The sequence below is a fragment of the Musa acuminata genome, chromosome BXJ1-10 (assembly GCF_036884655.1).
Source record: "Musa acuminata AAA Group cultivar baxijiao chromosome BXJ1-10, Cavendish_Baxijiao_AAA, whole genome shotgun sequence".
In the NCBI taxonomy this organism is placed as follows: Eukaryota; Viridiplantae; Streptophyta; class Magnoliopsida; order Zingiberales; family Musaceae; genus Musa; species Musa acuminata.
The window spans coordinates 32,244,130-32,261,670 of NC_088336.1; the positions used below are offsets into that span (position 1 = coordinate 32,244,130).

The window sequence follows — 17,541 nt, forward strand, 5'->3', positions numbered from 1 at the left end:
TGGGCGGCGCCATCATCCTGGCGTGGTGTGCCACCCTGGCGCGCGGCCTGGGTGACGGGGTGGTGGTCGACGGGGACGTCACCTACTTGCTCCCCTGCATGGAGAGCCTGGCACCGTGCCAGACGGAGATGGACTTGGCAACGCTGACGCCGGCGTGCTGTGATCCTATGAAGGACTTGATAAAGCGCGACCACCGGTGCGTCTGCTCCATGTTCTTCGACGACCGTGTTCTGGCCTTCATCAACGTTACACGCGAGAAGGCCGTGGACATGAGGGTGAAATGCCGCATCAAGGTCGACCACCATTACTGCGACGGGTACGTTAATGGTGAGCGTCTGCCCTCTCCCCTCTCCCCTCTCCCCTCTCTGCCCTCCAACTTCTCCATTTACCTGATCTTGCGAAACTCAGTATCCATTTGTGCTCTGTGAGCGTGCAGCTACAGAGCGAGCAACAGCATTGTCGCCTCGGGGCATGACAACGATAGCGGCTGCGGCTCCCGCGGAAGGTAAACACACAATAAGCCTTCAGCGGTCTCTTTGCACGGAAGAGGAGATGATAAAAGGCCATCGGCCATTGCTAATGCTACGACGCATACTTCCTTGTCATATTTAAGATAAATATTTCAACGTGACATCTCTGTTTTGGCTTTCTCAGGAACAACAAACAGAGCAGCTGCCGAAGGTGGATCGGCGAGTAGGTTGGCCATAATTCTGCTGAGCAAGATGGTATTGTTGATCTTCCAGTACAAGATATGAGTTCCCTTCGCTCCACTCCCAGCATGGAGAGCTTTGGAGTATACATTCGATGTACTGGATCTTCCTTTTCTTCTCTCTCTCTCTCTCTCTCCAATCATTATCCATGTTTCCAAGGTTGAATCCTAGAACCGAGTTACAGAAGAAACAGGCGACAGACCACATCAACAGTTCTTGTGCCGTGGATCAAGAAACGATGCTTACCATGAAAATTCTGGGCTCTGATCGCTACTTGTTAAATCACTACACATCTAAACTAATTTGCGTTATCTCTTCAAAATGCGATCTTCGCTTCGGCTTCTATAGAATCATACATACCATTGTCTGTATGATTGTAAGGTGCTGTCTGCAGATGCTGTGCACAAACTGTTGCTGGGTTTGCACCTGCAAACTTGGGTAGGGGAGAGCTAATGCTGTCGACAAAAGGTGAAGTGACTGCTGCACCCCGGGAATTCATCTATCTATCTTTTGTTTTGATTGGCATGAGATCTCCCTCTGTAGTATGATTCTCTCATCTATTCAGGATAAATCCTTACTGCGTCATAATAAGCGGGCAGAAGGGATCCACAAGCCAAATCCTAAAACACAATAATAGATCCATTTTAATTGATAGCAAGAGTTAAAACGACAAGGTGCGGTGCAAAATAAGCTGAACTTCGACTCAGCTGCCTGTTCTGGTGGTAGTGGTAGATGCCGCAGCATCTGATTCTAGTTATACACGTATAGACGACTCACATACATGATACAAGTTTCCTCTTAAGACTTATAAACAAACAGGATATGTCAAGGCAGGTGCACAAGATCGACGATGCTCCAAATAGTTAGAGGCCGCTGGCGCCTGGAATGCTGACCCATTGCAGCTGCAGTTCCACTTCACCGCGTTCGACATCTTTAAGGCGAAGGACGAGGTCCTGAAGCACCTTGCCATCTGACCAGTATATGGCACTCTCGTCGGCCAAGCAGTTTTGCCTGCTCGGCGCCACCTTTGTTATCATGGTGCCATTTGGAACGCCTTGCAAGTTCATCCTCACAGCTTCCACAAATGGACGTATGTCAAACTCAGCATTGCCCATAGGATCGTCCAGGCTGAATGTGTCCTTGTCATACACCTCCTGCATAATAACCATCATCAGTGTCAAGATGATTGATGATAACCATTGGAAACAATACCAATTGATATCCAACTTCAGCTTCTCCAGGTAAACACGAGTTGAGAATGCTCGACCCCGATATACAAGCCCAACCAGCAAAGACTTTATTTTTTGCATCTTTTGTTAGAAAAAAGATGGGGTTGCAACCAAGCAGTATTATCCGAAAATAAACTGCAGTGTTTCAAACTGGATGGCATCATTATTAATAAAAAGTTCTGTTCAAACATATGATACCAGAGAGCAAGAGTCTATTATCCCAACAACAATTTCATCATCCAAAATGCATAAGCTGATAAAATTTAGCAAGAGAATTCAGTAAACTTTCTTCAATATTAGGTTGAGTAAGATTTGAGTAAAATTGAGTAAACTTTCGTCAATGAAAAATTGAGTAAGATTGTGGCGGTGTCGTTCTGGGAAAACACCTTAAATTTTTATCGTTGCTTCTGCATGTATCTCGTGTTAAGTCCAAAAGAAAGCTTTGAAATGCATAACAAGACATTGTGGCTTCTGGAATTCCCAGACACGTTTGCCGGTTTGGGAACCTTCAATGGGAAAATATGGATGTTCAAACTTCAAACATGATAGGACTCGCTAGTAATTACTGGTGATAATGCTAGTGCATTTGACACAAACGGCACCATACCAAATCAGCTAATGTTAAAGTACAGCTGCTACTTAATAGATGAACAGTTTATTTACCAATAAACCTAAATGTACTCACAAAGAGTGGTCAAGGTGGAGGTTGGATATAGATCCATCAAACAAATTTATTTGCGGTAGATGATTCCTGCTCAACCCAGTTGTAAATGGGTTAATTCTAAGATTTAGGTTTCCTGACCAATCCAAGGTGTACTCATGCAATTAACTCTCCTTGACTATCGATTATATGAAATAGTGACTCATTCATAAATATTCAATTATCTTATTTAGAAGGAAAATAACCACTTCTGCACGTAGTTGCTTACAAAAATTTGAAGCAACTGCATGAAGATAAAAAGATTTCAGTATATTGTGTCCAAATAATAGGGGAAAAAAAATCTCCTGCTGTCACTGGATAGTGACAAGTAGCAAAGTGACAGAGAAACATACAAGTCTCACTGGAAGGGCAGGATCTTCAACAGAAAGTGTCAGCTCCTCATTCCAAATGGGATTAGTATTACGCTTTATCACCCGAGTCTTCAGTTTCTGCACGAAGATGGACGAACAGACAATAATATAAATATGAGCAACATAGCAGTTGATGGACTAGACACATAAACTAGACATGGCATATGTAAGCAATTATACATCACGTAAGACATACTAGGACGATTTATCATCATGACACATAACCAATGAAGCATCAGATAGAAATTCTAGGCAAATATTACTATCAAGGATCCAGATAGAGAATCAAATAGAAGACATCAAAGACAATTGATTATATCAGAAAGTTCTCTTGCATAGAATTCACAACAGGATATACTAGGATAAAAACTATAGATATTAGTCCCAGAGCTAATACATAGGATCAAGTAATTATAAGAAATCAAAATGTAATGAAAAAGTGCATTATACAATGGCAATCATGTGAGAAGATTCAGTATAACTTGAAGAATCTTAGGCGAAAAGAGCTAACATCAAACAGAAAAGAAACTACATATAACAGAAAATCTTTTACAATGTAGGTGTATTCCATACAGTACTGCAAAAACAGCATGAGATTCAAGTGTAAGACCGAAAGTAAAAGAAACATACAACTTGTATGCATATGTGATCTCAATCTATCCTCCAGAAGACTGCAGATTACAAAAATACAACACGCTTTGTATGTACAGAATACAAGCCTTTAATATATAAGACACTAATACCAGATGATTATCCTAATACACAATATCAATACTGGAATCACAAAAGAATGTGACTATTTAGTTAAACATCACTTTTTCTCTAGGCTTACTAGAGCTAATGGTGCTTCACCAAGATCCATTTTTCAATGCTGCAATAAAGGTTTTTTGCGGAATTATCAACATGTATCTACCAAAATTAATCTAAAATCATATAATTTCTGAGAGAAGCAGAGAAAACAACAGAAATGATTTCTTAAAAGCCCAAAATAAATTCAAAACAAAAATAGTCAAAATGATGCCAAGCATAACAAAAGATCCCCTTAACCAATTTGCAATCTATTTGAAAGTACAATTCAAATCACAGGCAGCTGTTCATGCTGGAGCTTACATACCAAAATTCCAAGAGATACTACGACTAATGTCAATTATGTCATGGCTTATCCTGGTCTCTTCACATGGGCATCCATCTCACAGCTCAGTACCGGAGAGTGTGATTATTGGCCTGATAGCCAAAACTGTGATAACCAAATATAGTCCCACATCTGGTGTGGATTATAGCTTGAGTAGCGTACGACTCACTACCTGTCCAAAAATACCTTTTGAGTGCTCCTTTTTGAGGATTTGACCTATGTGTAAACTAAAAGGAAAGACAATTGATTTGGTTCAGTTTGTGATGTAAAGTCCCCCATACCAAATTCTGATGTTGACTAAATCTTGATCTGATGCTACTCCAAACTGACTTCAAAGAAACACTAACGGCCCACGATCTAGGATGCCAGACTTTCATCATTAAGAATACACCATATAAACCAAATGTTCATTCATCTGCATATGCAAAATTCCAAGCCATGTGTAGCAACTTTCACATCTCCTAACTAAAAAGACCCATAATCACCAAGCGGTTCCTCTTGCCAAAACCTAACAGGCAAGGTAAGCAATCTGAAGCAGCAAGACAATCTTTCTAATATTCTGTTGTTCTATATGTTGATGACTTCTTCGTAGGGAAAAAGTAAACAAAAACTAATAAAACATGTACATAGTCACCCCAAAAAAAAAGAGGAAAGGGTAAGAACAACAACAAACAAAATGTTGAAAAGGTCTAAAAACAGGCATTTAACAATTTTGAATGTTTCTTTCTCATTAAAAATGTGTCAGTCAACAAAATGAAATAAATCTACTCGACCCACAAATACGTGTGATGTGTGTGTAAAGCACAGGGCTATAGAGAGCTGAGGCACAACAGAAAATTAAGTTGTCATGGAGCAGCTTCAGATCGAGTCTCAGATTCAATTAGTTTACCGGTGAACAGAACAAGGATTTCTTTTATTTTTTCTTCTTTTTTTGTCGGATGCAAGAACTATTAGTTCGGAAGGAACTTTTACGGAGATGAAATCTTTCTTTGTAGCAATGTCCGAGTCACAAAAGAAAAAGAAAATGAAAATAATCAACTAAGTTCAATTTATGTTTCTTCGTAGCAATCAAGAATTAGATTATGCTCCTACCTACCTACAGATGTCCGAGTGGAAAAGAGACGATCAAGAATCAACTAGTTTCTTCGTAGCAATGGCCAAGCAAAGCAATCAAGAAGCAACTAATTCAGCTCTGCGCTTTCGCGGCCCTCGAGGGTGCACCTACACACCTCATTTCCTAAATCCTAAATCCTAAATCTTCTTGTAATTTATTTTCCATCCTTCGTCTCTTCTTTCCGGATCCGTCCTTCTCTTTTCTATCTTTCTCGGATCATCGCAACTCCTGACCGTTTCTTGACTCTTGACATGATCTTCAGACACATGACACTCCCCATCCCAGTTCGATCCGAAGATCCCCGCCATCTCGGTAGGAACCTTCCCCGCGCCGACCATCCAAAGGCTCGATCAAGAAACAAGCCTCGGGACGATCGACGCGAAGTCGCACGCCTCGCTGCTACAAGAAGGAGAGGTGGGTGTAGGGCGAACCTGTTTGCCCATCTTGAGGATGACATAGGGGTCGCTGCTCCGCAAGTCCCGTACGGCGAGGTTCACACCCCGCAGCACCCGCACCTTGAGCAGCCCCAGCATGTGCTCTCCACCGCCGATCCCTCAACCTCTCCCGCCCCCCACCGTCGTCCGCTCTCCTCCCGCGCAGCAGAATGCGACGAAACGGCATTCACGGAGTAAAAGAGCCGGCGCGGACTGCCCCACCGCCGACCTTGGCTCGGCCGTACCAACTTTCTCTATTATTATTATTATTATTATTATTATTATTATTATTATTATTATTATTATTATTATTATTATTATACTATATAACATTTTCGTGTTTAGATGACCTTTGAGTTATTTTCTATTTTCACGCTTATTTTTATTTTATTTTATTGTATGAACGTAAACTTGATGTGAGACTTCCAATTTATCCCCCAAAAAAAATCTTGAATTATTTATACGATCGAGTATTCTATTATTTCTATGGATTTCGTATTAGATAGGAAGAGAAGTTCAAATGGAAACAATATGAGTTCTTAATATCGCAATATTAATCTACAATAAGTTTGATATATATATAATAATAATAATAATTGACTGAATAATTTGTGTAAAATCTAAATCCAAATTAACGTTAATACACTTATCGTTTAAAATCATTTTTAATATTAAACAAAATCGAGATGTTATGGGTATGAATCAAAATATTAGCCAACATCGTGATTGACCAGCAATTTCCACTCCCTCGACGAACGGATGCAATCGACGTCGAGGATCGAAAGCAATGCAAGAGGACGACGGTGGTATTTGGGTGCACAGAATCGATTGGATGACACCCCCCCCATGGAGTTTGTGTGGATCGCATGGACTGGCCTTTTTCCATGCGCTTCGGAGGAGATAAATGTTTGAATCGATCGAGAGAGAGTCGTCTCATTTTGTTTTTATCTATCTGCAGACCTTAAGGTAGAGAGAGAGAGAGAGAGAGAGAGAGAGAAGAAGAAGAAGAAAAAACCTATACAACATGACTGAACCTTTAATACTCGGAAGAAGTGAAAGATGTTATGTCTATCACTCGACGATCCAAGCTTAGGCATCCAAGGAGGCTGATAGAAATGGTGAAGCTAAGCTGGAGGAGGAGGAGGAACGAACCTGGTTGCCCATTCTGAGGATGACATAGGGGTCGCTGCTTGTGAAGTCACGGACGGCGAGGTTAACCCCTCGCTGCACTCGAACCCTCAGGAGACCCAGCAAGTGGTCCGCCATCTCTCCCCTCAGCTTCACCACCACAGGGGGAAGACTGATGCAGCAGTGGGGAAGGAGTCTCTCAGAGATAGATAGATAGATAGATAGATAGAGAGAGAGAGAGAGAGAGAGAGAGAGACCACCACAGGGGGAAGAATGATGCAGCAATGGGGAAGGAGTCTCTCAGAGATAGATAGATAGATAGATAGATAGATAGATAGAGAGAGAGAGAGAGAGAGAGAGAGAGAGAGAGAGAGAGACTGCACCAGTTGTGCTTCCCCTGGGAGTATCAACCGGTTGTATAGCTAAGGTAAGGAGGAGAGGAATAAACGAGAGAGACATCGTAGCACATAAAAAAGCACAGGGTTGTGATACAAAGGCAATAATAATAAAGATGACTTACTCTCGGCAGGATTCCAACTACCTTTACATTAAAAATAACTGTAAGATTCCAACTACTAATAATAATAATCTCATAAAACAATACAAAGATTGAATTTTTGTTATTTGTCTGATTCATCTCTATTCGATAAGAATAGTATTTTCACGACTTCAATTGTGATCGCAGAGAAATAATGTTGTTACAACATCGACTTTGCCCCCTTAAAATAAGATTCCAACGGGGGTGACATGAAAGAAGAAAAAGACCATAAGGTTGGAAACCAAGTCTTTGCTTCACCATTTCTACATAGAAAATAGACTGATGAGGACAAGATGGGTTGTAGCTAAGAATTGGTCAGAGAACACCGTGTGTTGGGTCATGCCAATAGGGACACTTGTACTACGACAAAGGCCGGCATTTGTTGTTTTCTCTCATTCCTGAAGACTATTTGAATTCACGAAGAGAGAGAGAGAGAAGAAGATACTGACAGCCGTAAAGAAGAAGAAAAAGAAATCCCTGTTGACTAGTGTTCTTATCTTCAACAACAGGACCGGATGTTTGAATCTTTATTAAGAATAATGACTAATAAGATGTTGGAAGAATTCAATTTGTTCTCACTTTTCACCCACTTGTGCTTGTGGGAGAAAATCATATTCGGGTTTAGAACATTACCACTGCCTTTTTTTTTTTTTTCCTCACAAATTCCTTATGCATGCTTAGAACATTGACGATGATGATTATGATAAGAAAAATTCGAACGATCATATGCGGTATCGTCGAGCATGAATGAGCTCCTTCTAATAAAACAATAAAATTCAACGAAGATTTGGTTCATCCCACATGTATCCGTCGTGGTTATTCTATTTTTCTATATTATTTAAACTTGTATGTAATCATTGAGAGTCGAAATATTTTACATAAAATAAATATTTTATTAAAAATATTGATTTTCTATATTCTTTAGACTTGTATGTAATTATTGAGAGTCGAAATATTCTACATAACATATATATTTCACTAAAAAGTTTGATTTTAGTTCAAAATAATCAATATATAGAATCAGAACAAGTGATTGCTAAGATTCATGTTTGAACGTCCACTTTCCATTTTAAAGAGAATGTACGAAAATATATTTATTCTGAATCAAAGGGAGAATTCATCTATTATAAAAAATATGATAGTATTCATCTATTATAAAAAAATGTCATTTATGGATATTAACGAGAGATCCGTGCAGATCCAGTAAAGTATCTTTTTCGCTCCATAAGGATCAAGATCAAATGAATGTTTATTCTTTTTCTATCGAAGAAATAACTAATGTCCATTGTTGGATAATTATAGTAAAAAAATAAGAAAATTATTGACTATTCAATAAGACATGATCAAACGATATCTAATGGTTACTGGAATTTCATATATCCTTCTATTATCCAAGGAAATTTTTATTTCTTGACAAAAAAGTAAAGAAATAGATTCATCACCCCATTACAATATGATGAGAGAAAGAACTAATACCTTATTTTAGTATTTCGATCGAAATACCAAAACAAGGTATTTAATGTAGAAATAATATTCTTGCTTATTTTGATGATCCACGATATAGAAGAAACAATTCAAGAATTACTAAATATGGGACTGTAGAGGTCAATTCAATCATAAAAAAAGATGATTTGATTGAGTATTGAGGATCAAAAGAATTTTGTCCGAAATACCAAATGAAAGTAGATTGGTTTTTTTTCGGTCTCGAAGAAGTGCATATCTTACATGGATCTTCGTTGATAATGGTCCGAAATAATAGTATCATCGGAGTAGATGCACAATTCACTTACGGATTAGTCCGAGTAGAAAGAAAAAAAAACTAAAAATATTTTTCGGAGATATTTATTTTCTAGAGAGAGGTATATAAGATAACGGCATTTTGATACCATTGGAAACAAGAAAAAATTCTTAGGAATAAAAAAAATGAAAAATTTGGATCTATGTTGAACGGATCACACCTACCAAGAAAAAGTGGAAAAAGATAATGTCTAACTTAGAGTTATCAATTATATCATTTATGAAAATGGCAAATCAATTCGAGAAATTTCTCTTACAAGTTATTCAATTAGTTCACCAAAAGGTTCACGCTTACTCTGTTGAGGTAAGAATTTATCTCAACACTTAATTGAATATTTCATAAGATTAATGTAATATAAATTAAAATAACTATTTACTTTAATCAATTACAAAAAATCATTATAAAAAACTTAGTTCTCAATCCTCTGAATCTATTTTGAGTATTAGAAATATTTTTTTTTATTTATACCCATAACACAATATTGTATGAAGAAGTTTACTTTTCGAAAACAAAAATCAAATCCTAACACGTTAAATAACCAAAATCTTTTGTGACCATCGTCATCATCATCATCGAATAAACTTGAAAATTGGGATTCAGAATATAATAATATCGAAGAGACTTTTCTATCTGTTAAGCCCGTAATAAAAAATTGGTGGCTGCTAATTATTACCTTAAAACAGTTAGACAAGTAATTTAGGATTAAGGTGGTTAAAATCACGCCTTCACCTTTAGCCTTTGATCTCAAACGTCTGCTAGCTCGTAGTCATTTACCTATCAACATGGTGGCACTGATCTAACAATTATTTATCCTCGAGATATATTATATTGATGTATCAGAATTAATCATCCCTCCTAATGAGGACTAGAAGATTTCACACGACACCAGATAAAAGATTGCAACAATGATATATAATTTAGTTGTTTAGAAATTGCAAATTGAATTGAATACTTTATATATGAATTCAGATGAAAATATGACTCAACATAAAACTTGATATGAGTAAATATATTGGACAGAGAACATTTTTTATAGATTCAAAGAAATTTTCACTGAAAGAAAAAACGATTTTAATGCAAAATACTCATAATTTTCCAATCAGTATTCTCATTTTAAGTACTTCTAATTTAAAAAATATTTAAATTATCCCTCGATAATTTGGTCTACATGAAGACTCGAGGAACATAAGCTGAGCTAGCAATTTTGTTTGAGATCAGCAGACGTCAAAAGTACTTGGAACAACGGAGAGAATAAAATCGAAGGCAGAGAACAATGGAGGAAGAAGCATACGAGAGGAGGGGATCAGTATGTTGCATGGAATGGTCAACGTCCTTCACAGCTGCATTCGCAGCTGAAGCACGGTCGCCGGTGCTCGCCCCCACGCTTCAACTTGCTCGCCTCGTACTTGCCCGCCAAATCGTCGAACACGTAGCCGGCACCGACGCCGACGGCCAAGTCGATGGTGTAGTGGCCTCTCGAGGCGAGCAGCCTCACGCTCTGCAGCAGGTTGAGGGAATCGAAGACCCGGGCCATGCCCCACCTCCTCGTCCTTCTCATGTCCAAGGATGCGATCACGGCCCCTGCGACATGGCCGGAGAAGAAGAGGAAGAAGGACACGTTGCCCACGGGGAAATCCACTCCTGAACCCTGAAAACCCTGCACCAGGGATCGAGACCCCGCATAAGCTGGACCAGCAGAGACCGAGAAAGCCGAGGGGGAAGCGACCAAGAAGAAGAAGAAGAAGAAGCGTACCTGAGGCAACGGGAGCTGGGTGGAGCAGCCGAGAATCCCCCTGCAAGTGAACATGAAGAGAGCCGCGATGGTCGGACGTGGCCTCCCCTCCACCAGGAAGGTCCACACTATATACACGGTCTGCATACCCACGAAGACCTGAGAAAAATATACGGCCAATCTCCATGAAACCATCAACCACTACAAATCCAAGAAGGCATACCTCTCCTACTCCGCCCCTGACATGACGGCCTAATCTATTTAATTAATAAGTAAGGAGGAAACTAAATCCACTAATGTCAGATATTGACATGTTAAGCTCGATTGAATTTTCCATGATGAAACGAACACGATCGAATCGTTGATACGATACATCTACCACAACTGGTGATCATATGATGTTGAAACCAATTAGCCATTGACGATATGATACGAGCAATTACCAAGATGCTACAGAAGCCACGTATTTCATACGTTTCATCTGGACCAAATCTAAACTTAGTAATGTATAATGAGGCCAATTGACCGTTCATCTGATTCTAGATCTAATTCCATGAAAAAGCATGGGAAGAACCAACATGGCAGATTAAGATTGGGTGAAATTGTAGAGTAGAGATGGATACCGTGTGGAGTTTGCAAGCGATTTCCAGAATATGGATTTAGTGTGCAAAAAATTGGGAGCAGAAGAGAAGAAAAGATACATGAAAGAAGGGGACACGTTATCAGACTCACAGTGTTGAGGGCAGCGAGCAGGGTGTTGAGGGCGGGCGCGGTGGCCAGCGCGCGGTTGAGAGGCTTGGTGGCGATGAACCCCAAATCCAGAGGCGGGGAAGTCGAGGGAACCATCGGGATGGTGTACTCGACGCCCATGAAGAACAAGAGCGAGAACGCGAAGGCGCAAAGCAGGGGGTGGCGCCTGGCCACCCCTGCCAGGCCGTCGATCGACCATCCGGCGAAGGACGGCCCCTGGGGTGGCAGCAGCGGCACCGGAGGCGGCGAAGGCGTCCCCATTCTGTTGCCGTCCTTCACGCCGGGAGATGAAGGTAGTGGTGGTGGCCGCCGAGGGTCGATTTCGCTGCCGTGGTCATGGTTGGCGATGCCCAGAGTCACCCTAGTTCCTTCCGCGGCCTTCCTCTGCACACAGAGATGGGTGGTGCTCCCGCCGTTCTCGGCCGTCATGGTTGGACATGGCGGTCGCGATCCGCCGCTGCTGTCAGATTTATAAGGATGTGGCACGAAGAGGGTCGGATCTCTCAAGGCTGGGGGACGGCAAGCATGTGGGGAGCGTGGTGGATTGGTAGGGCATGCGTGCGAGCTTTGGATCGGTCGCGGATAATAAAGAAACCAAAGGGAAAGCGAGGAGTGGGGTCGGGTTAGTAAACAGGCGACCAGTGGGCGAGCAAGTGGAAGGGGAGCGAAGATCGTAACGGGGGTCTAACGGTTCAAAAGGAGCTCGCAAGAGGAATGCAGAACGGCGTGCCGTGCGTTACCCTTTACCCGTTCCGAACCGCATTCAATTCTCGCCTACCAGCCACGACCAAGTCGTTCAACAATCCTTTAGCCGGCCGTTGTTTCGGACGCAACAACCTCGCCCGTACGAGACGGTATCACCCCGCAGAGATCCACCGCTCCAACGTGGCGGGAGCCACACGGTTAACAAAACGCCGACCGCAACGCCAAGGGACGAGCTGTGGTGGTGGGGTGAGGGCGTGATTGGTCGAGGGCGGATTAGGAATCCACTGGATCCGCTCCGGCCATGCACAGCCAATAGAAAAGCTCCGATTCTGATACATTCCTTCCCCTCCGGCAAGGATAAGATAAACTCCAGAGCAAAGGGTGTCCAACTGTTTCATAGTTCAACTTATTAGCTTCATCATACGCTCACTATAATCAAAGCACTTAATACAATATCTAATTTATGAACTATTGTTTACAGACCTACTGTGGTTTCTAATATAATAACAAATAGAGATCATCTCATTGGCACTAACTATAACACAAATTATCTACTTTCTAAAAATATGCATGAATTCTCAAAAAAAAAAACATAAAAAGAGTTGGAAATAAATTAGAAATTAGCATTTGAAGTCATTTCATGGTGAATAAGCGATGAGGAAAAGCGACAACCACGTCATACCTCAGACGCCAAAGGAGAAGTAAAGCAGAATTCACGCATCAACAATGATCTGGTAGTCGACCAAAGTTGAAAAAAGAACTCCGAATCTCTTCAGATCATGACTGATGTCAAAATCAACCTGGGTTCAAACAGATGCCAAAAGAGAGGAAGAAATGCTTTAGAGAAATAAAAATGATCATCTGTCCATTATACGAAAAGAATCAAATTAGATTTGTCCTAATCCAGCATAACAAATAACAAATAGGATACAAATTACACCTGATCATAACTTTATATTCCTAATACATAATTACTATGCAAAAAATAAGTTGCTTCAGTTTTGCATGCAAGTGGCACAACAAAAATCTTCATTTCCAACACAAGTATGCTGGTTTCCAGATCCAAACTTGAGTTGCAGGGCTGTAATGTCAATCAAGGTGAAACTTGGACATGAATACAAAGGACAAAACAATGCCACCGTCAGCTCTGGGTGGGTTTAAGCTAAACCACAGAATGATATCTTCAGTGCCAGTAAGCATTCTGCAAACTGATGGTGATTGAGTCATTGTAGGCGTAAGTGGTGGTTCAGAAGAAGCAATTAAAGGTGTGGGAACAGGAAAAGTGAAGGCAAAGACTTCATTAGAAGTTTATTCAGTGGTGCTGGAACTGGAAGCTTTGTGGGAACTCACATCTTGAGTATACACAGAAGAATGAGGCAAGCACTTGGATATATGAGGCGCAGTAGTTTTGACTTAACCTAATATGCTCGGATTTCCTGCTCTGTGGAGTCATGAATGGTAGAATATCATGGCAGTACTACCTTACAAGGTGAAATTGATAGATTAAGGATATGCTTAGAAACAAAGAAGCTCAGCCTTTCTGACATACTAGTATTTAAATCAGCTACTTCCAACTCTTCACAAGAACATAATAACTTGAGCTACAAAAATACTACAGGAAAAAAGAAATAAATATCCGATTCAGTAATAGTTAACACAAATGAATGCTTCTCGCAAACTGCATCAAGGATAGGCTGAACATTGGGCATACAAAAAATTGATATGTGCTACACCTGTCTTAACGGAAAAGGATAAAGAGTAAAGTTTTCATTTCTATACATGAACAACAGGACCTGTGAAAAAGTGAGATCCCCAGTTTTTTGTAAGCACAAAAATTGAAATAAGATAAGAACTTAGGAACTCGAAGGCTTTCTCAGATGAAATTTGGTGTCACAGAAAAGCCTGGAGAGAAATTCTTGAAGCGAAGTTGTACAAAGGAAAAAGCATTTCGTTCTCAGGATTCAACATAATACAATGTAAACTTAACCAGCCATATGTGTGGTTCACACTAAATCATTTGAAAAGGAAAAATATATTGTCCTTCTGAAGAATGTATAACAATGACTACAAATATATTGTTCAAGTACGAGATTATGCAATTATTAAGAGATCATTTGGCTGCAAGCATCAAGCATTCAGTACAAGACCACCAGATCCCATGTATAGTGGAGTGATAACAGTATTAGCAACAAAACATTGCAATTTAGCTAAAGAACAATCATGGTGATGATAAAGAGAATGAGTCATAATTCATATCAATTGGAACCATACGTGGGCCACATATGTGCAACCAGCATAAGTAGCCACATTCTGCAGATGCAGCTACCGGATGTAATTGAGTTGCACGTCTTGGGTGAGGCAGTCAAGTCCCTGTCTATTCAAATGAAGGTGCTTACACCTACCATATCTTGGAGATTGGGGATTCATCAATGCATGAGAAAAATGAAAAAGAGCACCTTGCTTGAGGCAAGCATGCCCAGCAGACCCAATCTCTGGAGAGACAAATCATAACTTGGTCAACCTTTTGATGTAACACCCCAAATCCTAGTCCCGCATCAAAAGTAGGTTGAGACATGAATTAGTTGATAAGAGTGATGAGTTTACTATGGCTAAACTGGATTAGGTATTTTGAGGATTAAACATTTTTGAGTTAGTGATTCATATAAAGCTAATGGACCAATTATCCTATTGGGCTCAATCGTGACAAATGATACCAAACCAACCTAGTATTGTACATGGTAAAGGGCTCGGATGGACAGCGCCAAAGTACACATCATGACATAGAGCCGCCATGGGTTAGGTCTCACATGCCCTATGCAAAGGTCTAATTATTCTTTCTCAAAAATCACTCTCGAGCTGGATGACAAATTTTCCAAAGCATTTGAAGTTGCTGATGACATTAATTATAAACAAACAAGATTTGAGGTGCTAAAACCTGCGGCAGGAGTTGATCCATTGCACTTTTCAGGGACTTAATAAATGCACATATTGAAGGAAATGAATCATCTAAACATCTGTCAGATTTTTAAGCAAAAGAGGAAGCATGATAAGCTTAGAAGACAAAGTACATAAACCTGGAATACAAAAAGTTTTACCTCAATGCTCAATGTAGGAACCTCAAATAGATTCAATTGCAACGACTGTGTTCTCGATGCCGAGATGACAAAATCCGTGAGAAAATGAAAACTCTACTTCGTTCTTCCTCCAGACATGGATTAAGTGGCCTGATTTCGTAGGTCTTTGTGAAGCCTTTCCCAAGATAGAGCTGATTTGTAATAATGGTGTGGGTCTATCTTCAGTAAGAATCTATAAGACAGGATGCCGATACAAAAAGGAAATACCCAGAACCTGGTTTGTACGAAGACGATGTCAAATGTCCAGGCATCGCGCAGGGGCATGCGATGCGACCAATAACCCTAGGAAAGAAATGAATCATACCGGGGAGGGATTCGGAGGGTGGAGGGTAGTCTTGCTTGACGCAGGCGCTGATTCCCACCAACTCTGCCGCTGCCTAACTCCTCCTCCTCTCCTTTGCTCCTGTCCATCGCGTCCAAGATAGCACCCGACGACGCCCTCCGCTTCCCTCTCGCCCCCACTATGCAAACCCTACTCTCCGCCTACGCGATCGATCGAGCCGAGCGATTTGTGATCCACAAACGGAGGCCAGCCCTCTATTTTACGAAATTTGCGCGGTAAAACCAATCGTAATGCATCTTTTCAAGCAAAATCATTATATGTGAAGACAAGCTAAGGGTGAATTCTGCATCACTTAAAAAGTAAGACCTAAATGGAAATGTTGTGTTCGTGTTACACCTATGATTAGTTATCTTTATATATCAGTATTTATATATTTTTAAAAATTATATTAAAACTTTTATATTTATAAAAATAAAAAATTTTAATCCTGTTATTCTTACAAAATCTTTTTTTCTTGATTTTGAATATTATAAAATTATTTTTTTATCCAGGAATCTCAATATTTTACTTTCGTAAATATGAGAATCTCAATATAATTTTTAAAAATATAAAGATCGATACACTAAATATAATTAATTGCTGAGGATAATTTATAATTAATGCGTTATCATCTTTATTTCTATAGTAAACACTTGAAGTGCCTTGGGAATTTTAAAGATAGAAATTCTTTTTCACTACTAACACTTTAAGTAATAAAAATCGAGACAAATGAGTGAGATATTCTTTAATGAAATTATTTTAGTTCAAATAATACAATCTTATTCAAAAAATATAAAATATATATATTTTGAAAAAAAAAAATTATGTCATTATTTTGCAGTAAGATATGTTAATAAACAAAAAAGAAGTTTGCATCCCAAAATCTACGAGAGCAATTAGTTCTGTGTTGGTAAGCTTATAGCATTGAAATTGGTTATTATAAGAATAAAAAGTCATATGACAATTTTTATGATAAAAGCCATATCAAGGATATCATTGTAGAGATTTCTAAAAATATACTTTTAGGAACCAAATAATTGAATAAGATATGAATCGTAAACTTTTATTTTATATATATATATATTTTTTTAAGGAGCTTCGCTATATTGAGATCATACCATATTATGGATTAACTATTGGTGTGACCCATAATCTTACGAAGAATTATCTGTTTTGGACGATGGGTCTACCCGCACAGTTTTATCTTTTTTGGAGCATGTGAGTTCCAAAAGACATCTCTAATAGTAAAAGAGATTCAACGGATTTATGAACTCTTGATTTTTATACCCCTCAATCAATACGAGACTAAATAACCTTATCACTGTATAAATAAAGACTTGGGTGTGTTAATACCTATACAAATAAATATTTGAATTTTACACTAAGATGATGCCAGGAGAAAGATTGTGAAATAAAACACCATTTATATTATTCCAAAACATGCAAAGAAAAGTAAAAAATATAGAAATAATATGTTATTTAAATATATATGGCACAATGCCTCTTTAACAAACATTTAAGTGATCGTTGACAAATTTTAATTTATTACACACAAAAAATGTAAGAAGTTAATAGATTTAAATCATGATTTTTTAGAAAATTTGACATTCACTGTAGGGTTACTATTCACTCCAAATCAAACTTGAAATTAGATGCCAATACGAGAGAAAACACAAAATGAAATGATTTGATCATCACGACAACACAAATAATATTTTGTAATATTTTAAATTAGTTTTGTATA

At 39.2% G+C, this 17,541-nt stretch overlaps 2 protein-coding genes across 3 annotated transcripts; both read right to left on the reverse strand.

The window, feature by feature from the left end:
• Nucleotides 1-1,331: 1,331 nt before the first annotated feature.
• On the reverse strand, nt 1,332-7,016 carry LOC103969331 (GTPase activating protein 1). 2 transcript variants are annotated; one of them, XM_009382832.3, is made up of 3 exons: nt 6,843-7,016; nt 2,993-3,088; nt 1,332-1,864 (listed from the first exon to the last, which is right to left on the reverse strand). In XM_009382832.3, exons 1-3 carry the CDS (start codon nt 6,954-6,956, stop codon nt 1,574-1,576), a joined length of 501 nt encoding a protein of 166 aa, XP_009381107.2. In that variant the 5' UTR covers nt 6,957-7,016; the 3' UTR covers nt 1,332-1,573. The 2 variants fall into 2 exon arrangements, with proteins under 2 accessions (XP_009381107.2, XP_009381108.2); XM_009382833.3 differs by lacking the exon at nt 6,843-7,016 and adding an exon at nt 5,688-5,871.
• A 3,256-nt stretch (nt 7,017-10,272) lies between these two features.
• LOC135596247 (phosphatidylcholine:diacylglycerol cholinephosphotransferase 1-like) lies at nt 10,273-12,491 on the reverse strand. Its single transcript, XM_065088279.1, has 3 exons — nt 11,619-12,491; nt 10,908-11,045; nt 10,273-10,811 (listed from the first exon to the last, which is right to left on the reverse strand). The coding sequence occupies exons 1-3, from the start codon at nt 12,063-12,065 to the stop codon at nt 10,479-10,481; spliced, it is 918 nt and encodes a 305-aa protein (XP_064944351.1). The 5' UTR covers nt 12,066-12,491; the 3' UTR covers nt 10,273-10,478.
• Between the last annotated feature and the right edge of the window lie 5,050 nt (nt 12,492-17,541).

Bases quoted from the DNA above. Each gene is read 5' to 3' on its own strand.
- LOC103969331 (XM_009382832.3), bottom strand. From the start codon at position 6,956: ATGGCGGACCACTTGCTGGGTCTCCTGAGGGTTCGAGTGCAGCGAGGG. The intron at 3,089-6,842 runs GTTCGTTCCTCC...ATCTTCGTGCAG, and splicing joins TCCTCAGAATGGGCAACCAG to AAACTGAAGACTCGGGTGAT. The intron at 1,865-2,992 runs GTATGTTTCTCT...GTTATTATGCAG, and splicing joins CTGCCCTTCCAGTGAGACTT to GAGGTGTATGACAAGGACAC.
- LOC135596247 (XM_065088279.1), bottom strand. From the start codon at position 12,065: ATGACGGCCGAGAACGGCGGGAGCACCACCCATCTCTGTGTGCAGAGG. The intron at 11,046-11,618 runs GTGAGTCTGATA...TATTTTTCTCAG, and splicing joins TGCTCGCTGCCCTCAACACT to GTCTTCGTGGGTATGCAGAC. The intron at 10,812-10,907 runs GTACGCTTCTTC...TCCCTGGTGCAG, and splicing joins CCCAGCTCCCGTTGCCTCAG to GGTTTTCAGGGTTCAGGAGT.